This window comes from Dendrobates tinctorius, unplaced genomic scaffold (genome assembly GCF_039654945.1).
Source record: "Dendrobates tinctorius isolate UK_male_01 unplaced genomic scaffold, ASM3965494v1 ptg000097l, whole genome shotgun sequence".
In the NCBI taxonomy this organism is placed as follows: Eukaryota; Metazoa; Chordata; class Amphibia; order Anura; family Dendrobatidae; genus Dendrobates; species Dendrobates tinctorius.
Genome location: NW_027361765.1, coordinates 7561895 through 7587327, shown reverse-complemented (window position 1 = coordinate 7587327; position 25433 = coordinate 7561895). Strand labels below are relative to the sequence as shown.

At 41.8% G+C, this 25433-nt stretch overlaps 1 protein-coding gene across 9 annotated transcripts in view; it reads right to left on the bottom strand.

Annotated features, from left to right (window-relative positions):
- SHF (Src homology 2 domain containing F) overlaps positions 1 to 25433 on the bottom strand; it is a 377119-nt gene that overhangs the window by 76143 nt on the left and 275543 nt on the right. For 3 of the 9 annotated variants that reach the window (XM_073586879.1, XM_073586876.1, XM_073586874.1), the window contains 3 exons: positions 13322 to 13502; positions 13095 to 13173; positions 12717 to 12989 (listed from right to left, as the gene is read on the bottom strand). In XM_073586879.1, the coding sequence (XP_073442980.1) occupies positions 12732 to 12989; positions 13095 to 13173; positions 13322 to 13502 (518 nt within the window). In that variant the 3' untranslated portion in view covers positions 12717 to 12731. Of the gene's footprint in view, positions 1 to 2100; positions 2221 to 12716; positions 12990 to 13094; positions 13174 to 13321; positions 13503 to 25433 lie in introns of those variants that run through there. The other 6 variants (XM_073586875.1, XM_073586880.1, XM_073586878.1 and 3 more) reach the window with 3 other exon arrangements.

The window sequence follows — 25433 nt, the reverse complement described above, 5'->3', positions numbered from 1 at the left end:
TTAGATGAGATGGCAAAAACTTTCCTTAAATGGACAGAGTGCAAAATGTCCACTTTGCCCTGTCTTGCATTACACAGGTAACCCATTAATTTGAATGGACATTATGCAATGCTTCATTTTGCTCTATGGTGCCATTATAAGGAAATTAATCACTTATTGCTAGGTTGCCCACAGACTAAAACTAATGCCTAGGGTTCTGATCATTGGTACAATTTACGACAGACCAATGATTACGCGACTCTTCTAACAAGTAAGCATTATCTGAAACAGAGGAACAGCAATAATCTTTAGATAGATTTTATCAGTTTCAGAAATTGAATACAGGAGTAGTCTGGAGCACATATTGCAAAGTTTACAAGAATAAGGCTGGATACAATTAATGGGCATGAGAATTCAGGAAGTCAATCAAGTTTACATTTCCACTAACTGTGGTGCAGAGTTAGCAGGGTTGGCAACTTGACTTTATTTTTTTCTGGACATGCTCTTACTGAGGGAAGGAGGTTGTTGGCCAAAATCTTGCGATACATGGTCCCATCCCTCCCTTTAACACGGTGCAGTCGTCCTGTCCTCTCTGCAGAAAAGCACCCCCTAAGTATTATGCTTCCCCCACCATGCTTCACGGCTGGGACAGTGTTTTGGGGGTTGTACTCATCCTTCTTCTTCCTCCAAACAGTGAATGGAGTTGATAGTTTTCTTGAAGAAGCCCTCCTACTCTAACAGGTCTGTGAGAGCCAGAATTCTTGATGGTTGGTAGGTGATCAAATACTTATTTCATGCAATAAAATTTAATTAATTAAAAACCATACAATGTAAGTTTCTGAGTTGTATTTCAGATTCTGTCTCTCACAGTTGAGGTGTACCAATGATCAAAAATACAGACCTCTCCATTCCTTGTAGGTGGGAAAACCTACAAAATCGGCAGCATATCAAATACCTATTTTCCCCACTGCAAGTGATCCATGCCTACAGCCAATAATTCTGATATGAGAATGGCATTCACTGTAAACTGTAAAATGATGATAATTGCATAATTGCAATAACAAATCTGTACGAGTTTCTTCAGCTTAAAAAAAAATCAAGGACACTATATATATATATATATATATATATATTTTTTTTTTTTTTTTTCCACAGGCAGGACAAAAAAGTGACCTGTTTTTATGAATAGACCTGGAATTGATGGACGAGTGGCAACTCTGCTGTGGTTTAGGATCCAGAAAAAAAAGCAAGTAAGCAACCTTATTACAGGGTTAATAAGGCTCTGCTTACTTCTGTATTGGAGGTTTGTGGGTCAGTTCATGAGAGAGTTTAGTCATTAGAATAGGTCATATGCACAACTGTCCTTTTATGATGAATAGGACAGGTGCACGATACAAGCCGCTCGCGCATGGGAGCCAATAGATGCGATAACATGACACTTCCAGTGATGTGGAAGTGAGAGGAGCTGATTACCCACATAAAGGGAACCTGTCACCAGAAAAAACACTATTAATCAGCAGATATGGGGTTAATCAGTAGATTAATAGTGTTTTTAATGGGCCCGCTGCCTGCACTTAGCAGAACGCTGTGGGAAGAAAATAAACTTTATTCTCCCAGCAGCGCTTTGGCTTCAGTCATGGGGACAGGGATGTTTCAGTCACCGCTCTGAATACGCAGAGCGGTGGCTGTAACCGCGTCACCGACCCTGACTGATATCCCATCGAAATGCAAAGCCAGTGTCAGCCGGTGCCGGGAGTGCGGTTACCGCCGTTGCTCTATACAGCGCGGAGTCTGAACCAGCACTAGCACCGCCTCGTGACTAAAACCCAAACGCTGCGGGGAAATAAAGATAATTTTCTCCCCGTAGTGTTAGGCTAAGTTAATAATGCAATTAATAATCTGTAGATTAACCCCATATCTGTAGATTAATAGTGTTTTTTTTAATTTTTAAACCCCCGAACAGTCACTCACGTTAAGAGAATTATAGATTTACAGCACTGTAATAACACAAAACCCTGTAATGTATAAAATAATAAAAGTGATATTAAATAACAAAATCAAACTGTTTTTTGGCCCATTCTGCCAGTATTCCCTTGTTTCAATATAAAATGCGGCACCTACTTCAGTGATAAGGAAAAGTCAATCTTGCTGGTCTCGCTGTTTCGCACCAGGTAACTTGCTTCTTTACACAGCCTCAGGAGACTCTCTGCATCTGTGCGGCTGATTGCACCATGGTACCAGCTGCAGGGGAATCCAATCATTAAACATAATAATATATTTATACGGTAGTGGTATGACGAGGGTTTTGATTTTCGCAAAAATTCTAATTTTCTCCTTGTCATCCATAACACATGACAAATTAATCTACTCTCTTTGTAATCAAATTACTATAATATAATAATGTATTTTATATTATTATACCACCGGTTTCCAGGCTTTAATACCTCCATATGTGGATATTTTTTATAGTTTTTTCTAGTTATTTATATTTGGACACAACACTTAGAATTTCCACTACTGGTCAATGGTATTCTAGTCGTCCTCTTAATTCATAGCCGTTAAATGTATTACTGAAACAAACTAATCTTTAATGCATCTCAGCGTTAATTACGGTAAGTGGTATCAGGTTTGGCCGAGTCAATGTTAAAAAAAAAAGCACTTTCCACTTCTACAAAGATAGTAGGATAATACATTTTTAGAGATTACATTACAAAAATGGCTTGATGGTGTCATGAGGACCTCTCCTAACATCTGACCTCGACAGTCCTTATACCTAAACTCTTGCTTCATAACTAAAAGGGCCCATTTACACAAGTAGATAATTCTGGAAGCGATAGACACTATGATCGGAATATACAATCTGCACAGAGTAGCAGAAAATTACTTACATTTGATGATAAAAGTATAATAAATTATTAATGTACAATTGTTTAATATTCCTAAGCAGAGGCAATTTCCATTTTCTTTGCATAATCAATGAACGAACAATTACATATTTTTTTTTGCTTGCATAAATGATTTCACGCACAATGAACGAGAATGTTTGGACTTATCATTCAGAAAGTCATTCAGCCAATTTACAGCACACAATTATCGTGAACGATGGGTCACAAATATTCAAATCTTAACCATCATCTACAAGTGGAACTCCTTTAATCTACGATAAGATTGTCTATAGTTCCTACCAATGCAGCATAACAACCACCTTAAACATCAGGAATTCTCCTCTGAATCTAAAACTGTAATGTACAAGAGTTTATAAGTGCCACAAGTGGGACTGGATGACTAGGATTTTTTATGGTTTACCTCTCACCATTTCTTCGGTCTGACAATTTGCCTGGTAATGCGTTATTAGTATGTTTGCTGTGTTTTAAATACCGTATTTTTCGCATTATAAGACGCACTTTTTTCCCTCAAATTTTTGGGGAAAATGGGGGTGCGTCTTCAAATGCGGACATACCTTACTGGATGCAGTGGAGCAGGATCCCAGGGTCGCCGCTGGAGGAGGCAAGAGTGGCGCGTTGCTGCAGGCTGCGATGAGGGGGTGTTCTGAAGTGCGCCACTGCGGATTAAAATGGCTGTGGTGCTCTGTGGTGCGGGGGGTTCCGCCAACATTTTATGAAAGCCTGGAGTCCCCCGCATATCCTATACTGCAATGAGGTGGCCTCCCAGAAAACGGCCGCAGAGGGCGATGCATGCTCAGATTGGGATCTCGGCAACGAGATCTTGGCACCCGAGATCGCAATCTGAGCATGCGCCGCTCCCAGAAGCCATTTTCCCGGAGCCCCCCGCACATCCATTACAGAGATGCAGTGGCCTCAATCTGAGCATGCGCCGCCCCCCGCAGCAATTTTCCCGGAGGTCACCGCATCGAATTAATGGATGTACGGGGGTGCTCCGGATTTTCACAAAATACCAGCGGAGCCCCCAGCACCACAGAGCACCGCAACCATTTTCACCCACAGCGGAACACCCCCTCATCCCAGCCTGCGACAACGCGCCACTCTTGCCTTGTCCAGCAGCGACCCTGGGACCCTACTTCACCGCAGCCACCACCCCCGGTAAGCAATAAGACGCACAGATTATAAGAGGCACCACAATTTTATTAAAAAAAAGTTTTTTTCCTATTTTTCTCCTCAAAATTTGGGGTGCGTCTTATAATTCGCAAAATATGGTAGTTAAAAATATAGGGTATATTTTATAGGTGTTAGATTTGTTGTGAGAAATTTAAGTTACTAAAATCTTATTACCGATATTTAGTTTTCTCCTTAGGGACTGTATGCCCCATTCCGGCAATAATGCAAGGCATCAATCCTGTGCTGGTGGGTTATTGGAGTTCTAGTAAACTTACTGTATATACTCGAGTATAAGCTGACCCGAGTATAAGCTGACCCCCCCCTAATGTTGCCACAAAAAACAGGGAAAACTTATTGACTCGAGTATAAGCCTAGGGTGGAAAATGCAGCAGCTACTGGTGAATTTAAAAAATAAAAATAGATACCAATAAAAGTAAAATTAATTGAGACATCAGTAGGTTAAATGTTTTTGAATATCCATATTGAATCAGGAGCCCTACACAATGTTCCATACAGTTCATGATGGGCCCCCATAAGACGCGGCATACAAAATACACCCCATATAATGCTGCACAAATGTTAATAATGGCCCCATAAGATGCTCCATAGAATAATATGCCCCATATGCTGCTCCATAAAGGTTATGGCCCCATAAGATGTTCCATAGATTATGCCCCCATATGCTGCCCCCATAAGATGATCCATAGATTATTCCCCCATATGCTGCCCCGATAAGATGCTCCATAGATTATGCCCCCATATGCTGCCCCCATAAGATGCTCCATAGATTATGCCCCTATATGCTGCCCCCATAAGATGCTCCATAGATTATGCCCCCATATGCTACCCCATAAGATGCTTCATGGATTATGCCCCCATATGCTGCCCCTATAAGATGCTCCATAGATTATGCCCCCATATGCTGCCCCCATAAGATGCTCTATAGATTATTCCCCCATAAAATGCTCCATAGATTATTCCCCCATATGCTGCCCCCATAAGATACTCCATAGATTATGGCAGAGGGGGCAGCGCTGTCTGAACGTCACTGACAGATGACGTGCCAGAGAGCAGCAAGCAGCCATGGACGCAGGACAGGTGAGTATCGCTATACTTACCCGTCCTGACGCTGTCTCTTCAGCCCCCAGATTCTCCGCGATCTCCCTTCCTGCCTTCCGTGGTCACGTGGTACCGCTCATTAAAACTCATGAATATGCGAATATTCATGAGTTTAATGAGCGGTACCATGTGACCGCTGAAGGAAGGAAGGGAGATCGCGGAGAAGCTGGGGGCTGAAGAGACAGCGCCAGGACGGGTAAGTATGACCTGACACCCCCGCCCCCCCTCCCCCTCTGACCCCCTAGTGTATATGAATCAAATATAAGCCGAGAGGGGGACTTTCAGCCCAAAAAAATGGGCTGAAAATCTCGGCTTATATTCGAGTATATATGGTAGTTAAAGTGGAGTTTAGTGTGTCAATGCAGACTTCATTATAGGAAATAAACCACTGACAGTAAAAATCTCAAAGATCAAAAAAACATAAATAGTGTCAATCTCTCATCTGTAACATTATGGGAATCGGTCACCAAGTTTTTCTACCCAATCTGTGCTCTAGGGTCAGAGATCCTTATTCCAGTGATGTGTCACTTACTTTTTTATTTGCTGCAGATCTAACAGTTATCTGAATGTTGAACTTTGTATAAACATAAACCACTGATCGGCAGTTTTCTGCCTATACACAGTGTACACAGAAAGCTGTCAATCATGTCAATCAGTGGAGGGGGTGGGTTTATACAGAGCCCATGAATATGCTTGACTTTCCAGTAGTAAGTTCATTAGTTCTCTAATGATAATCTCTTGCTGATCAAATCAATTTTAATCAAAACTACACTAAACAGCCCAGTAAGTGACACATCGCTAGAATCAGGGTGTCTGCCTCAACATTATACTGCCATTAGATTAGGTGGAAAAAACCTGGTGACAGACTCTGTTTAAATAAACCTTAGATATTTCTAGCTCATATTTGCATTTGTATTAGTTTATTTGTTTTGAACACAAAACAAGTCCCTCCATTTGGGCTGCTAGTGGTGCTGTATTTTGTAGACATTCTGTGACCAGCAACATAAAGTAACGGCAAAAACCCTCTTTGGAAAGTTGGGTCACTGAGCTTCTTGCTGCAGCTTTTATAAAATAGCTTATTTGCTGCAGCTCTGCTAGTGTTTTACATGATGACCTACTGGTCTGTAGTCCTCAATGTACACGAGTTCCAGCTGTGTCTTCCAACCACTAATGATAGTCAACCTTCTGCTAGTCCACAGTGTAGGCAGTAATCTATCCATCAATAGTATCGGTAGGATTTTTCAGGCTTCATCACTGAGAGGACTAGCAGAGTTGCAGCAACTAAAACAGCAATTTTATCAAAATTACAGCAAGAAGCCATGGAAGTAACACAGCATTGAAATTGTTGTCCTTATTTTATGCTGCCTTAGAATGGGAAGCCTAAACCTGGGGGCAGATTACCTTCTAAGTAAAAATAAGAAAACTTATCACAAATTGTAGATTTGCCCTTTGGTTATTTACTGTATTTCTATTAGGTCTCTATTTTTGTTGTCATATTTATTGATATATTAGCAATAATTTGCAAATTACATATTCAATATCTATCAATCACAATGTAAAATTTAAGATGCATAATGATAGCAGGAAATTACTAAGGTATAAAAATGTAAAAGATGTCAAGCAAAATTGAAATGTTACAGTTTTGTTAAATAAATAATATACACAAGTGCTGCTCACTAAATTAGAATATGATCAAAAAGTGAATTTATTTCAGTTTTTCAATGCAAAAAGTGAAACTCATATTATATAGAGTCATTACAGAGTGATGTATTCCAAGTGTTTATTTCTGTTAATGTTGATGATTATGGCTTACAGCCAATGAAAACCAAAAAGTCATTATCTCAGTAAATTAGAATACATTATAACACCAGCTTGAAAAATGATTTGAAAATCTGAAATGTTGGCCTACTGAAATGTATGCTCAGTAAATGCACTCAATACTTGGTCGGGGCTCCTTTTGCATCAATTACTGCATCATTGAGGTTGTGGCAAGGAGGTGATCAGCCTGTGGCACTGCTGAGGTGTTATGGAAGCCCAGGTTGCTTTGATAGCAGCCTTCAGCTCGTCTGCATTGGTGTGTCTGGTGTCTCCAAGAAGCTTGTCTGCAGAAGGAAGCATGAAGTGCTCTAAAATTTCCTGGCAGATGGCTGCGCTGACTTGGCTTGATAAAACACAGTGGACCTACATCAGCAGATGACATGGCTCCCAAAACCATCATTGATTGTGGAAACTTCACACTGGACCTCCAGCAGCTTGGATTGTGTGCCTCTCCACTCCAGACTCTGGGACCTTGATTTCCAAATGAAATGCAAAATTTACTGTCATCTGAAAACAACACCTTGAACCACTGAGCAACAGTCCAGTTCTTTTTCTCCTTGACCCAGGTAGGATGCTTCTGGCGTTTTCTATTGGTCATGAATGACTTGACACAAGGAATGCAACACTTGTAGCCCATGTCCTGGATAAGTCTGTGTGTGGTTGCTCTTGAAGCAATGACTCCAGCAGCAGTCCACGCCTTGTGAATCTCCCACAAATTTTTGAATGGCATTTTCTTAACAATCCTTTCAAGGCTGTGGAGCGCCCCGCAGGGCCGGGGGTTACTCGGTACCGGGCCGGTCAGGCTCTTTTAAAGGAGAAGTGTGTCACGGTGGTGATAGTGACCCGGTCAGTAGCCCTGGGTGTTCAATGAAGATGGAAGTTCAATGAGGGGGAAGATGGTAGGAAAATGATAGGGGAAGGGGGAATTGTGACGCCACCCGTAGTATTCGGATAGGGTAGCCGACGCTGCTATACAGATCCTCCGGAACAGTGGTACGGCAGCAGAGATGGTGTAGCTCTCCACGGGCAGAGCTGTGCCCCAGGGCAGCTAGGATGTTACTTGGTGAGTTAGTGACTGTGATGTTATGTGCGATGTTAAGCAAGTGGGACACAAATGACACAGTGAGGTGCAGTTTCACGGCTTTTACTCACACTTGACCTGTGCGCTCAGGTGTCCCACTTAGCACTGTGTCCTCTGGGTAAGGAGTCCAGCAAACTCTCATTTAATTTGGGAAACACCATTCCAGGACTTCCTTTTGTGTTTTCTCTCTTTCTGGTCGTCTCCCTGTGCTGGTCTTTCCTTTCCTCTCGCCTAGCACCTTCACAACAGTGTCCCTAAGCCAGCAGCCTTGGACTTTTCCGGGCGATGTGGGTCAGGCCCCGGGATCCTCTACCTGGCCACCTTTTCAGGGAATTGATGTGGATGTGGCTGAGGTACTTGCAGTCACCTCAGCCTCCGGCTTACCAGCTGAGTCTGTCTTCTTCTCCACTGGGCTTAGGGGCCGTACCCTTACTGTGACCTAGTCCTTCCAAACTGGAGCGGGCCCCACGGGTGGCTGCTGCCCTTCCCGTGCCCCTCAGGACTCCTTCTGTTCTCTCTAAACTCCCTTTCAGTTCTTCTCCTTTCACTCTGGCTTTGACTCCTCTTACTCCTTCGCTGTCCCGTCACCAACTGACTGGATCTTCCAGAAAGATCCTTTACCTCAGGCTTAACTCCGCCCACTCACTGTCATCTCTCTGTCACTGATTGGCTACACTCCTTGTCAACCCATCTCCTTAGCCCCTCCCCTTCTCTACCTTTCTCACTCACCTACCAACACCCTTTCCTAGCCAGTCTGGGATGAGGCCATCCTCCCGAAGGGTACACCCATATGCCCTGAGTGAACTAGCGTGTGTTGCGTGCAAGTGTTGAAGTCCCAGGTGGTGCTCCCTCCTCACCTGAGGGTGGGTTACCACACCTCTGGATGAGGTGCAGTACCTCTGTGGCGACCAGACCCTCAGGGGCACCACTGCTGCAGTTATCCCGGTTGCGTGTGCACCTTTTTCTATCACACTTTTTCCTTCCACTCAACTTTCCATTAATATGCTTGGATATAGCACTCTGTGAACAGCCAGCTTCTTTAGCAATGACATTTTTGTGGCTTACTCTCCTTGTGGAATGTGTCAATGACTGCCTTCTAAACATCTGTCAAGTCAGCAGTCATGATTGTGGAGCCTACTGAAACAAACGCTTAGGAAGCCTTTGCAGGTGTTTTTTTGCTAAATATTTTAATTTACTGACTTTTGGGTTCTCATTGGCTGTAAGCCATAATCATCAACATTAACAGAAATAAACACTTGAAATAGATCACTCTGTAATGACTCTATATAATATAGGAGTTTTACTTTTTGTATTGAAGAACTGAAATAAATTAACTTTTTGATGATATTCTAATTTACTGAGAAGCACTTGTGTGTATATATATATATTTTTTTCCATTAGTTTTAATGACATTGTAATGTGACTTGAAAATGAGGAGAGTCATCTTCATTGTAAATCTCTACTCCCTCAAGTCTCTAAAGATTCACGGTCATGATAGATGACACATAAAATTCAGATACATCATGAGATTTGTTAATGGATTCTGGAATAGGGCAGGTTATTAAATGATTGAATCTTAATAAAACATCCATATTAAAGAGGAGCTTTCTCAAATTTTAGCATTATAAACTGTACATAGCTGCACATAGCAGAAATAAAAAAAATGTTTTTATCATCATTCCTGTACACTATTGCCTGCAATCATCTACTGAACCATAACTCAATTTTAATGTATATTTAATAGTGATGAGCGAGTTGCTCGGGTTTTCCCGAGCATGCTCGGGTGTTCTCCGTGTATTTGGTTGTGCTCGGAGATTTAGTTTGTGTCGACACAGCTGCATGATTTGCGGCTGCTGGACAGCCTGAATACATGTGGGGATTCCCTAACAAAACAGGCATTCCTCACATGTATTCAGCCTGTCCAGCAGCAGCAAATCATGCAGCTGCGTCTACACAAACTAAATCTCCGAGCACGCCAAAATACTCGGACACCCGAGCAACGACTACACTCGCTCATCACTAATATTTAATAAAAATTGTTATTTTGATATAGCCTTGTTGACCAAGTACTCTTTTTGTCAAATAAAAACTAAATTCCGATACATAGTAGGAGAAATGCAGATTAATTTTTTTTTCGACTCCATAGAGATAAAAAAATTAGACTCCCACAGTTCTGACCAAAATGGAACGCCTACACAGAAGGTCAGAACTATACCATGTGTCTGTCTCATGCTTAAAGGGGATCTGTCACCTCATTTGTCCTCTATGAGATGAGGCCACCGCCATTAAGGGCATGTCTACAGCGTTCTGTATTGCTGTAGATAAGCCCCCGATGTAACCTGAAAGATAAGAAAAAAAGAGTTATATTATACTCACCTGGGGGGCGGTCTGGTCCGATGGGTGTCCTGGTCCGGTGCCTCCCATCTTCTAGCGATGACGTCCTCCTCCTTGATTCTGTCACGCTTCTGTGCAGGCGTAATTCTCTGCCCTGTTGAGGGCAGAGTAAAGTACCGCAGTGCGCAGGCGCCAGATCTCTCTGACCTTTCCTGGCACCTGCGCACTGCAGTACTCTGTTCTGCCCTCAACAGGGCAGAGAATTACACCTGCACAGAAGCGTGACAGAATCAAGGAAGAGGACGACATAGCTAGAAGATGGGAGGCGCCGGACACAGACCTGCGACACCCATCGGACTGGACCGCCTCCCCGGGTGAGTATAATATAACTCATTTTTCTTATCTTTCACGTTACATTGGGAGCTTATCCACAGCATTACAGAATGCTGTAGATAAGCCCCTGATGGCGGTGATCGCATCTCATAGCAGAAAAATGAGGTGACAGATTCCCTTTATTAAAGCATCCCTAACTGCATTAACAGTAATACATATTAAATGTAGTAGGTTTCCTGTCCTCAGATGCTCCTCATTCTAATGCTGCTCTTGCCTCCAATCCAAGTGTGATCACATGAGATAGATGAAGTCTCACGCAAGCATGCTTTCATCGCCTCTCTCCCAACACTTTCTGGTAAGTAAAGCAGTTAGAAAGCAGGAGGTAAGGTCCTGGATGGCAGGTATGTACCACTGAGGGGGTAATTCAAGTCCAAAGAAAGCTTACTAGTAACAGGCCTGTACAAGTTCCTGATAGGTTTTTTTTTTTTTACTGGATTTTTGGTCTGGAATTTAAGAGCAACCAAAAGCGCTTGGGTGGGAAAGGTTGCTCCCACACTCCAGTCCACGTCTTACATGCCTAATAACAGGCAGGTAGGTTAGCTCAGAATGGTGTCTTGTACTGGAGCTGGAAGAAGATCGTTCATGGTGGGTAAGTCTATGCTAGACAATTAGAAGTGCCTGTAATATCAGGTTGGTGAAAACGTTGATATACTTTACCTTACTAAGAAAAAATACTTTTTTTTATTCATTTGGGCTGAAAAAAGGCTTGAGCTGTAAAGTTTATGAAGGACAATAAACTTTATTCTGTTTGTATCCAAGCAGCTACCAGAGAGCTGAAACCCCTGCAAAGCCAAGAAGAGGATGTGGACAGTAGCATCAGAGTGAGGAGCATCGCAGAAACAGCAGAGGTTGGCAAATCCACTATGGGTAAAGCCCCCTTTACACACTGCGATATCGCTAGCAATATCGCTGCAAAGTCACCGATTTTGTGACTTAGCAGCGATATTGCTAGCGATATCGCTGCATGTGATACTTACCTCCGACCGGCTCCCCCGCTGGTTATCGCTGATTGCGCGAGAAGCTGCTGGATCATTTCTCGTCGTCAGCTTCCTGCGGCGCTTCCTGCTGTGACGACGAGCGACACGTGGAGCCGGGCAGGAGGACGCAGGATCGCCGCGTCTGACAGGTAAGTAGCGATCCCCGACCCCTGCGATGTCGCTGGTGAGATCTGCCTGTGTGGCAGCTCACTAGCGACCACCCAGCGATGCACCAGCGATCCTGACCGCATCATATCGCTAGTCGGGATCGCTGGTGCATCGCTAGGTGTAACGGTACCCTAAGTATTACTGTTAGTGCAGTTAGAGAGGCGTTGTCAGACCGGTCATATGAGACAGATGAAGTCTCTAATGCCCATGCTGGCAGAATGCTGACCTGAATAAAATGGCCAGTTTCATGATATTGGAGCCATCATTTTCAGCACCCTGTATTTCCACAACAGAGTGAAGTAAAAATGTAAGAAAAAAAAATTTTCATCCACAGTCCTGCTATTATGCATAGGAAAGTACAGATTATAAAGCAAAAGTTTGTAAAAAGTCTTAAGACAAATAAAATTCAAAAATTTATAAAAATATGAACCCATTGCCAAAAAAAGAGATCTTTGAGTAGATCATCCACAGAACAAATGTTTCTGTTAAGTGTTTTAAAAGGGTTGTACCAAGTTTTAAAGGCATCCACTATCCATAGTCTTGGTCACTGGAAGCGGGGGGGGGGGGGTCACCACAGATCCCAAATACGGGGCTCTACAGAACTCTGCCTAAATAGAGCAGAGGCTGAGTATGTCCACCTTACCTTCATTTATTTTCTATTGGAATAACCTCAAACTTCGGTACAGCCTCTTTCAAGGGTTATTCCCAAAATAACTAGTTGTCTCCATAAGAAACGAGATAACTTCCTGATCATTAGAGGTATAACTGCTGAGTGCCGCATCAGTCTCAAGATACTGACCTTAGAACCCCAAAATCAGGGATCTGTAGCCCCAGCTTGAATGAAGAGGAGATGTAAAGTCTTGAACTGATCCCTTTGTGGTCTATGGAACTGCTGGAAAAAGCAGAGTAGAGCACTCCACTATTTACGGCAGTACTACAGAAAATGAATAGAACGGAGGTCGAGTATGCGCACCCCTCAGCTCCATTCAAGCCATGTTCTTGGAGATTCCAGATTCCTGATTTTGGGATTGCTGTGGGTATCAGCTGTCAAAACATTACCAATCAACAAATTACATTGTGTACAAGGAATAAAATACTATTCTCCGAATAACCCTTTAATAATCCACTATCCAAAGTATTTTTACTCACCGCTTTGATAGCATTATGCCTATAGAAGACTACCGTACATATCACTGCAAATTGGATGATCATTTCAATGATGGTATTTCTGCATGTTAAAAATAAACACATAAATATGCCCAGATAATATGCAAAAGGCTACCAAAGTATTGACATTCTATATAGAGAGAATATTGTCATGTTGACATGAATTTTCTTTATTATTGTGGCTCAGGAAGAACATTAGTAGTACTTACAATTGACTCTCTAATGGTAGTGAAGGATCTATTCTTTCTCCCACTGTGCTGATGTGTTCTACACTTGAGTTCTTGATAGCCTTCAAGTTCCCAGCTGAGTGTCTGTGCATGTGCCTGAGTTTGTCCTCTCTGGATGGTGACATGCCTGTTTTATCATCATCATCATCATGATCTAATTGGGCTAAAGGAAAAGAGAAGAACTCTAAAATATAATTCTATCAAACATAAAAACAGGAACTCACAAGTTTTGGGTTGGGGAAGTCAGGTCATACTTGCCCAATTTTTAGCCTATCCATACAATTTAATATCACAGCAGATGCCTCAGTTGTAATTATTTTCTACATACAATATCTGCTGCACAAACAGCAATGAAACAACGTATAGAACTAAAATGTGCAAAGAAATGCACTATTAGATATCCAATGCATATCAACAAGCAGGGATCTATTCACTTCTCATTCTGTCCCAGACACTTAAATACAATACGCCCTACTTGTTGGTGGCCCCAATTTTTTCAAGAGATTCTCAACACTCATTAATTTATAAATTATGACAGACAGCCCATTTATTTACACACATATATGCCCATTTACTAATATACACATTTGCTACTAGCACACTCATTACATACTGGCACACGCACGTGAACACTGAACAATAACTTGTATAGAATACATGTGTGCATAATACTTCATAATGTGTTTCAGTCTTTGGTCCTACAGACAACGGCATCATGTAATCCTTCAGTCATGGCTTATATTCACATTGATAACGGCAAGAAGAACTACAGCTGCACATAAGCTGCCCCCTGCCTAGAACAACCGTCCTTCCAATCTGTTGTGGTGGATTCCTAGGCAATTGTCTGACCTCTGTGGCAGCAGCTAAAAAACAAAACTGCCCCCCAAATAAAAACATAACGCTGCCTCGTAAGTTCTGCTGTTTCATACATGCCCTTGAAAAACACCTTTCACTACTAGTATTAGCATGTCAAACTGGCCACATAATGGAATAGTGGTTGCAGCCGGGCTGAAAAAATGCTGTTGTGAAATATTTGCTGGTAAACTTAAGGTTGTAATTTATGATGAACTCACCTGGGTGTTACCAGGCATATTCTATGTGAGGGATACTTCTTCTCTCTTTTTGATGTTGACTAATTATAAGCAGGCAGCAACATACTGGGGAAAAGAAGAACATACCACCAGAATAGCTTTGACCAGTTTTCTCCTGTCGGAGACATGTAATGACAGACAGTCTGCTTACCTCACTGATCTCACTGCTGAGCTGTCTGATTAAAAAAAGGCTGAAAGTAGAGGAGAGGAGTCTGATTACATAAAAGTTTCAGCTTTCATCCCACAGCAGCCAGTTTGTGGTAGTGAGGTGGGTGTGCAGTACAGCAGAGCAGAGTTTTGTCTCATTACACTTCTCACAGTGTTGTCAGCTATGCTGTACAGCCTCTGCCCGCAAACTGGCAAATAACAGAGGTGAAAGAAGTGTTGTAATCACATTCATCTCTACTCTGCTCCTAGCATTTTGAAATAGCATAAAGCTCTGCAGTGAGACCAGTGAGGAGATCAGACTGTCTTTCATGAAACGTTTCACTAATGAGAAAACCTGCTCTAACCTATTATAGAGGTATTGTTCTTCTTTCCCTCGTATTTTATGGACTGCTTGTGATTAGTCCCGGCATGTGCTCACTACAGCGCAGTGCCTCCATTAGCAATGCAGGTCGCACTCCACAAGCGCGATTTTTACCGTGGTTCCTCATCTCAAGCATTCAGATAACCTCCTCCCTCTACCCCCACTGTTGACCTTTTGCTTCCTTCTATTTCCCTCTGACTTTCACCATGTTACTGATCTGTGACACTAACCATGCTTTTACCTCCCTCCTCCCCTCTGGCAATTATGGCATAGTTTTTCATCTTTTTTTTTTCATTCACCGTATGGGACATTGATGCAGTTCAGAAAGCAGCAATACCAAATATGTGATGTTTTTGTGGAGGTTGTCATTTGCATTTTTACAGCCATATCACTTTTATTATTAAAACTGTGATTTTATGATTTTTACTTTTACATTTTTTTTTTAACACTTAAAAGCATTTTTTTTGCCTTTTATTTTACAATGCTTAGTGGACTCATAAGGAGACTCAGTACAATGTCTGGTGTTGGCCCATGAAGCAGGAGTCTGGCTGTGTACAACAGCTGGCTTTCTGCGGATGGCACAGGCACAATTCCTGTGCCCGTGCCAATTACGGGACGAGACTGGATGCCCCACTTTACTTTCAAAAACTGAAGTGTTAGTAGGTTATTTATTTATTTTTTTTTTTTTATCAATTAACAAAATGAATTCTCGCTTTGCATTTTTCTTTCCACGCCTGCCCAAAACTTTTGCACAGTAAAATGCATTCAACATTTAAACTTATATAGATATTCTTCATCCAAAAATGTGCAGGATGATATCCAAAGATGCCTTAAAACCATTTACAAGAAAAACCGTATACAAAGGGTTAGAATGATGGATCAGCCAGAAAACTGTACGGAGGTGGAGAATTACAGGCAAACAAATTCTTCCGGTGCCAAATTTCTTAAACAATAAACGCAGCTATCTTGAAGTAAAATCTTTAATGCATCCTGAAATGTTGACGGGGAACAAAAAGACCATCAGTGCAATGGTGACACGAGATGATAAAAATCAATAGAAAAAGGCTGGAGGGGGCAAGAGATTACGGCGTACACAGATCAGATCAAGAATACATTACTGTTTAACGGGCCATCACATCAGTATCTCTGCCTCCTCTCTCTCTCTGGATACAAGGATATTGATGCCTCCTAATGCAGTCTCAAAATATTTCACTACCTCTTAAAGCGGTCTCTCACGTGAGCAGCACTTGCAGAGTTAATCCAGGTTAAGTGCTGTATTAGCATTCTAATTTTTCTCGTTTGCTACTCCAGAAAACACTACAGCAGATAATGTCATTTGCAACTGGAAAAAGACAGATGAGATCTATAATGTACGATTTTCTCTCCAGATTGTGGAACGGCGCAATCAGCTCTTGTAACAAGAGAATTTACTGTCAGAACCTTTGGAATTTACAAACACGCCACTCTAAAATTGCCTTTCTGAACGGACTGCAAGGGCTACAGTGCTACAGTGCTTTTACCAACGTTTGGCTGTATGGATACTGTTAGGCTGTGTGCCCACGTAGCGTTTTTTAAGCGTTTCTGCAGCGCTTTTAGACAAGCGATTCTGCTGCAGAAACGCTTAAGAAAAGCATCCAATAGGTTATTTTAAATTGTTAAATAGGTGGTACTATACCCCAACAAGGTTATCACATTTTAACACAGAATTATCTTCCTTGTGCTGGAGAGACTGTGGACATCAAGGGAACCTCTACCATATATTTTGGGGTTGTTCAAAGATCAAAAACCTCTGGTTCCAGGTCACACAGCACATTAACCTCATTGCTAAGGACTTCACAATTACGTCTGAAAGAGCACTTCTTTCATTAGACATAGAACAATTTGATGATTCGGTAAGACACATTATCATCCACATCCTCCTAGTGACTAAGACCATGTTAGCACAATGGTGGAAGAAAGTCGAGGTTCCTAAGTTTTCGGACATACTTGATAAAATAGGCCAACATAGTGATTTAGAACTCAGATTTGCGATTAACAACAATCACATCCACAAATATACAAAAAAATGGAAGACTTGGAACAACAAATTCCATATCAAATAGACCTATTAAGAGGTATTATATTTTGAGGCCTAAACATGGCCGTTATAGTACCGGGATGTCGTATCTCCTTCCAAGAATGTTACCCCATAATAAGGATTGTCGATTTTCTTTTCCTTTTTTGTTGTTATTTGCTATATGCTATTTAATGCCTATTTGTGGGTTCTCTAGTTTTAAATTTTTTCCGTACCTGTACAAGGTTCTATACTTCCCATTCCCTTTCCTCCCTTCCTACCTTCCTTCCCTTACCCTGTTTAATGACTGAAAACCAATAAAATTATTTGAAAAGAAAAAAAAAAAAAAAAAAAAGAAAAGCATCCAATAGATTTTTAATGAAAAACGCACATGTTGTGCAAGTGGTGCATTTTTAACCGCTGCGGAAACGCTTAGCGATTAAAAACGCAGCATGTTCATTAATTTTGTGCGATTCCGCATACCATCAATTATATTGGCAAAAACGCTTAGGAAAACGCATGCAAAAACGCTTGACAAACGCTTACAAAAGCATGTAAAAAAACGCATGCGTTTTCCCAGGAGCAGGGTGTGCGATTCTGCTCAGGTTTATTCTGCTTCAGAATCGCTACGTGGGCACATAGCCTTAAGCTACCTAATAACTATTTAGAAGATGAGCATTGACTTTATACATAAATTACAAAATTAAGGGATGATAAATACCTACAACATAGGTTTAAACAAAAAAATGGTGGGTCTGTTTGTAATAAATTAAGCCTTAAAAAGAACGTGTCAGGAGGTTTTTGCTACGTCTTCTGAGAGCAGCATGATGTAGGCCAAGAGAAGCTGAATCCAACGATGTATCACTTAGATTATTGGATGCAGCCATTCTGATACAATCAGAGCTTTTAGATTTAGCATGAAGCAGAGCTGAGAAAGCGAACCCCACCCACACTAGGCTCTCCATGTACACTGTCCATAGACAGCGAGGTGCTTATCACATGGGGAGGGGGCATTGCCGGACTAATGTAGTTCAGCAATATAAATCTCTTAGTAATAAATCTTTGACAGTTAGGAGGCAACAGCACACACTTTAACAAGTGACACATCCCTGAATTCTGTGTTTCAGCCTCTATCTCCTGCTGTCTTCAGATTACATAGTAAAACATGCTGAAAGATTCCCTTTAAGGGAATTGTCTCAACTACAAGTGTTATGGCATATACTGCAGTCATAAGCAATGAGCGATCGTGGTAGGGTAAGATGTTATCTGAGCAATCACGTGTGTAAACTGAGTGTCTTCGGCATGCTCGAATAATATGTCCAAGTCCCCACGGCTGCATGTCTCATGGCTGTTAGACAGCTGCAACACATGCAGGGATTGCCTAACAAACAGGCAATCCTAACACACCTGCAGGCTTCACTTCTACATCACCAGCTGGGGTGGACGAATTCAGATCGTGCTTAATGCCACCCCAGTCCCTTCAAACACTGCCTCTTCTCTATCATGATTTACGTCATCCACACAGTGCTCAAAGTGGATTCAAGGACCTCACTCTACCCCATTCTACAGCCAGGGAGCTGGTGCTGTAGAAATGAAGCTGGCAGTGGCACTTTTTATGACTACGCTCTGCTGGTCTCTGGACATTGCAATTTGCACGCAGAGCAGGACATGAATAAAATACTTTTTTGGAGGTATACAGAGGCACCTATAAGGCCGGGATCACACATGCGAGGAATACGGCCGACTCTCGCATGTTAATACCCGGCACTGCCGCCAGCACCGGATCAGAGTGTGCGGTGCGGCCACATAGCAATACATGGAGCCGCACGCTCTGCTCCTGAGTGCCGGCGGCAGTGCCGGGTATTAACATGTGAGATTCAGCCGTATTCCTCACATGTGTGATCCCGGTCGTAGGGTATAAATGGGTTTTAGGAAGCCTGTTTAAATGCTTTTAAAGCTGACGGGCATGATTTATAAGAAATAAAACTGGTATCAAGTTCCCTTTGAAGTTGATATTACAATTGAGTTAGCACTTGGTGAGGGACAGGAGGTGGGGAGATTGAGAATGTTCATTCCTCTTCGTGGGTACCAAATTAACATGTGGTCGACTTTCATGGACAATATCGTGGCTGATATCAACTGGGTATTGTACAACATGGGAAATATCGCCATGAACAGATAGATATGAAATTAAACAGCTAGCCAGCCAAGATTTTTGGCTTGCTTGGAAGAAAACATAACCAATAAAGGAACCACTTCATTCCACAGTAGCTGCCTTTGCCTGTTTGTACTGGCACATCATTGGCTAAATTCATAATGTGTAATAGGATTAAGAAGGTTAACTCTGCGCTGCCAGGCAAGAAACAGAAGAGAACGATATCCAGGAATGCGGTTTATTGGTCAAAACATTTCAAATTTCTAAACTTCTTCATCAGGCTAAACCACAGTGTCCTGAAGAAACTACACTGTGGTTTGTCCTGATGAAGAGGTTAGGAACTTCGAAATGTGTTGACTAAGGCCTGTTTCACACTTCAGTTTTTATGTCAGTTAAAATCCGCCAAAATGGCGGAAAGCAGATCCGTTGGTAACTGATGTGAACGGATGCCACCGGAGAGAGAGAATTTTTTCCGTCCGCCAGAAAGGATTTCAGGGTTAAATTTCCGGCTGAATTCCTTCTTCCGGGCATGCGCAATGTAAAATGCGGATCCTGCAGCAAAAAAACGTTGCATGGTCCATCCAGGCATTTCGGCGGACGCAAAAAATTTGGCGGATCCGCAAAAAAATGGATCCAACAGATGGCCATCCGTCAAGATCCGCCGGTAATGCAACTCAATGGGGAAAAAACGGATCCGCCAAAAAATGGCGGATCCATTTTATTAAAAAAACGGCGGATTTTGACTGATGGTCAAAAATGGAAGTGTGAAACAGGCCTAATAATATCGTTCTCTTCTATTTCTTGACTGGCAGAGCAGAATTAACCTTCTTAATCCTATCACCTGTGTTTCTAGCCGTTGGGTCTGCAGCAGCCTTGAGCTCTAGTGGTTGTCGTCTCCCCTTTGTTACACTGATTAAACCAAATTTTCTCTTTATTGCTATTCCAGTTTTATTCATGATATAGTCATAATGGAGCATGCCTATTTCATGTATTTTTTGCAGACATATTGAATGAGGACTGTGTCTTTATTCTGGAGATCTGTATAATTTTTGACATTCTGTGTGGAGTTCTTCATCTAATGGAATTTTAGAAATCATGAAACACTACGAGAGATTCTGCATGTATAACCCAAGTAATTCATTTTATCCGGTAGCGACTACATTGCACATAATATTACCGAGACAGCAGATGGCAGTGTTGATCTCTTTCTTGTAGATCAAATGAACAATTCAAAAAAGTAAGAAAAATATCTTAATATAGACATTTTATATATACGGGGAGCAGGATGAAATGTATCAATATCAAGCAGTGTTATCCTGCAAGCTTCCTTTGGGCACTGAACGGAAATGGCATATGTTTAAATCTCAAGGGTCACTGATTTGACAAGTCTTAGTAGAATAGAAATGCTATTAATACTCACAGCAATTAATACACGAGGTGTATGGTTGATGGGAGTCTATCAGACATAGGCTGATGACAGCAAAGTATATTGCAAATCATTCATCATATGAGACAGCATTTCATTCTCAAGGAGTATGTTACAATGATATGTTGTTACGGGAGTTCAGCGCTACAAGAGGCACTAACCTGTGATATCGCCAATTACAGCCCCCACTAAGCAGCAGCTGAAGGCTCTGGGCATCAAGGCAGTAAGGAAATCCAGCAGAGAAAATCACATTTATGGTATTTTGTAATACACTCATCTCAATCCAACACCAACCCCGAAAAAAATAAAGTTCAAGATGACTTTCCATGTTTTTTTCTATGTTTTTATTGCTTACCTCTAAGTAATGTGCTCTTTTGCTGCACTTTTTACCTTTCTTTTCTACTGCTAGATTCATAAGTTATATGAAGACTGCAGTGAAAAAAAAATCACCAAAGAAGCAATATGCTTTTTTTTTTTTTTTTTAAAGAGTAGGAAAATAATCCAGCAAAAAAAAGCAGACATACAAAAATAAAACCACTAACAGTGTTTTGTGAGTGCAGCATGCTGTTGGAGAGGCAGCCTCATTTTATGTCAGTCCCTTGGTGAGTTTAAGGCTATGTGCACACGTCTGGAATTCCCGTGGATTTTATGCATTTTTGCTGCGTTTTTTTGCCGCGAAAACGCTGCAAAAACACATGAAATACGCAGCCCACTGAATTCAATGGCATTCTGCACATGCTTTGCTAATTGATGCGTATTTTTCCACGGCAAAATCGCATCGTGGAAAAATACGCAGCATGCCCATTCTTTGTGCGGAATCGCGGGAATTTCGCACACATAGGAATGCATTGTTCCGCTTACTTTCCGCATGTGGCTATGCCCACCATGAGCAAAGTAAGCGGAAAATGTGTGGATGGTACACACGGTCTGGAGGAGAGGAGACTCTCCTCCAGGCCCTGGGTATCATATCCCTGTAAAAAAAAAAAGAATTAAAATTTCTGCGGCAATTCCGCAACGTGTGCACATAGCCATATTCTACAAAATAAATGCACTCTAAATATTAACATACCTGCCTCCAGAGGTCGCATTAACGCCTGTCTGGGCGTCTATGACGCACAGGCAGGCGAAAAAACGCCTTCAGATTAGTACGATACGTCCACGGGACGCATCGTTCTAAGCTACAATGGCAGCGAGTTGGACGGAGCTGGGGAAAGGGCAGTATCAGATGCTGCGGAGCGACTCATGTCATCGTGGCGCGTCCTCTGTGCTTGTCTCTCAGCGGGTGGTAGCGGGCAGCAGCGGCCGTACGGACACGTGACCCGCGCGACTACGTCATTGCGGCACGCCCTCCTCTGTGCTTGTCTCAGCGGGTGGTAGCGTGCAGCAGTGGCCGTACGGACATGTGACCCGCGCGACTGACGTCATTGCGTCGCGCTCTCTCTGTGCATCTCAGCGTGTGTAGCATCAGTCGGCCTCTCCGCGGCCAATGGCAGCCGGGGGCAGGGCTTGCTGGCTGTGCGTTATTGGCGGCATGTGACGTGGGTGTCACTCGTACGGTGGTCAGCACTATTATGGGGATTTAATGCACAAGACTTTCTGCCAACCTTAGTTTCACTGTTCCAGTTCATCTTTTTTTCAAATGTTCTTCTGTTGACCTCTGTTTACATTGTCTATTGTCCTGGTCCTTGAGTGACGGATTTTGTTCAAGAAAGGTAAGGATTCACAGAATCTAACTTGTCAGTGCATGATATAAAATGTGTTTTGAATTCTCCAATTTCTCTATTTGTGTAAAAAATTATTGTGTGAAGTTCTAATAACGTTTCCTAATTTTTTTTTTAATAGCACGGCAATGTATACCCCTGTATGGCCAATTTTAATTCATACAAATTGCGTACTCCTCCGTGGTGAAAAATACTCCTCAAAAATATTGGGAGGAGTATTTTTACTCCTCTGAAAAATATGTAGCGCGACCTCTGCCTGCCTCATATACTAGTTAGTTTAAATGTTGCATAGAAAGTGTAAGGCTGGAGTCACACTAAACGCAAAAAAAAAAAAAAAAAAAAAAAAAAAAAAAAAAAAAAAAAAAAAAAAAAAAAAAAAATCGGTCCAATTTTGACCGACCGAAATCGCACAATTGTTTCTTCACCAGGGATCCGTCTGTCAGCCGAATTTCGTGTGATGATGCGATTTTACTCGCATCTAGGCATCCGTTTAACATTCGTCTGGCGAGATTTTCTCGAAGACTAGCAAAATGGACATATAATGGAGCCCAATGACAGGTTTTCCAACACAAACTAAAGAATAGATCTAGACACATAGAATACACATACATTATATATATATATATATACATACATACACACACATACACATGTCATATAGACACATATATATATATATATTTTTCTAATTCATACAGTTCTTCATAGCAGTCACTGAGGCTGCAGGGAGTCCCCGTAATTTTTAACAACGAATTAACCCCTTTAATTAACCTCTACAACTCCAAAATTTAACCCACAAACCCTCATCTAATTACTAGTGATAGACATCTTAAAAAAAAAACATGAAATGAAATGGTTAACTATATGTAAACCATGTGTCATTTCATGTCGGGTAAGAGAATGATTTTCCAAAAGCCGGCAAATGTTTCAGCGGCTATACTGCTATGAAGAACTGTATGAATTAGAAATATATATATAAATGTGTCTATATGACATGTGTATATTATATATATATATATACACACACACATACACATACATATACATATATACACAGTGGGGCAAAAAAGTATTTAGTCAGTCAGCAATAGTGCAAGTTCCACCACTTAAAAAGATGAGAGGCGTCTGTAATTTACATCATAGGTAGACCTCAACTATGGGAGACAAACTGAGAAAAAAAAATCCAGAAAATCACATTGTCTGTTTTTTTTTCATTTTATTTGCATATTATGGTGGAAAATAAGTATTTGGTCAGAAACAAAATTTCATCTCAATACTTTGTGATATATCCTTTGTTGGCAATGACAGAGGTCAAACGTTTTCTGTAAGTCTTCACAAGGTTGCCACACACTGTTGTTGGTATGTTGGCCCATTCCTCCATGCAGATCTCCTCTAGAGCAGTGATGTTTTTGGCTTTTCGCTTGGCAACACGGACTTTCAACTCCCTCCAAAGGTTTTCTATAGGGTTGAGACCTGGAGACTGGCTAGGCCACTCCAGGACCTTGAAATGCTTCTTACGAAGCCACTCCTTCGTTGCCCTGGCGGTGTGCTTTGGATCATTGTCATGTTGAAAGACCCAGCCACGTTCCATATTCAATGCCCTTGCTGATGGAAGGAGGTTTGCACTCAAAATCTCACGATACATGGCCCCATTCATTCTTTCATGTACCCAGATCAGTCGTCCTGGCCCCTTTGCAGAGAAACAGCCCCAAAGCATGATGTTTCCACCACCATGCTTTACAGCAGGTATGGTGTTTGATGGATGCAACTCAGTATTCTTTTTCCTCCAAACACGACAAGTTGTGTTTCTACCAAATAGTTCCAGTTTGGTTTCATCAGACCATAGGACATTCTCCCAAAACTCCTCTGGATCATCCAAATGCTCTCTAGCAAACTTCAGACGGGCCCGGACATGTACAGGCTTAAGCAGTGGGACACGTCTGGCACTGCAGGATCTGAGTCCATGGTGGCGTAGTGTGTTACTTATGGTAGGCCTTGTTACATTGGTCCCAGCTCTCTGCAGTTCATTGACTAGGTCCCCCCGCGTGGTTCTGGGATTTTTGCTCACCGTTCTTGTGATCATTCTGACCCCACGGGGTGGGATTTTGCGTGGAGCACCAGATCGAGGGAGATTATCAGTGGTCTTGTATGTCTTCCATTTTCTAATTATTGCTCCCACAGTTGATTTCTTCACTCCAAGCTGGTTGGCTATTGCAGATTCAGTCTTCCCAGCCTGGTGCAGGGCTACAATTTTGTTTCTGGCGTCCTTTGACAGCTCTTTGGTCTTCACCATAGTGGAGTTTGGAGTCAGACTGTTTGAGGGTGTGCACAGGTGTCTTTTTATACTGATAACAAGTTTAAACAGGTGCCATTACTACAGGTAATGAGTGGAGGAAAGAGGAGACTCTTAAAGAAGAAGTTACAGGTCTGTGAGAGCCAGAAATCTTGATTGCTTGTTTCTGACCAAATACTTATTTTCCACCATAATATGCAAATAAAATGAAAAAAAACAGACAATGTGATTTTCTGGATTTTTTTTTCTCAGTTTGTCTCCCATAGTTGAGGTCTACCTATGATGTAAATTACAGACGCCTCTCATCTTTTTAAGTGGTGGAACTTGCACTATTGCTGACTGACTAAATACTTTTTTGCCCCACTGTATATATTTACATATATATATGTATTCTATGTGTCTAGATCTATTCTTTAGTTTCTTTATTTAACCGGTCAGTGTGATTTTACTGTATTGCTAAATGAATTGCCGGCTTTTGGTAAAGGACACCGGGTGCTATTTTATCGCAAGTCACACATCTGGTCCGTTTGTCATCCGATTTTTTCTTGCCCCCATAGACTTGCATTGGCGAGTCCGATCCGAAAATCGGTGACAATCGCAGCATGCTGCGATTGTCTCGGTCCAAGGAACGGATCAGACAAAAAAACGCATGATGGGAGCAGCACCATAGAATAACATTGGGACGAATGCAATGCAATTTTTTATCGCATTGCATTCGTCCGATTTAATCGCTAGTGTGACTCCGGCCTAACTGTAAAAACTAGATTTGTCATTTTAGTGTGAATACACACACTGGATTTTGTTGTGGATCCATTCATTCATTTAT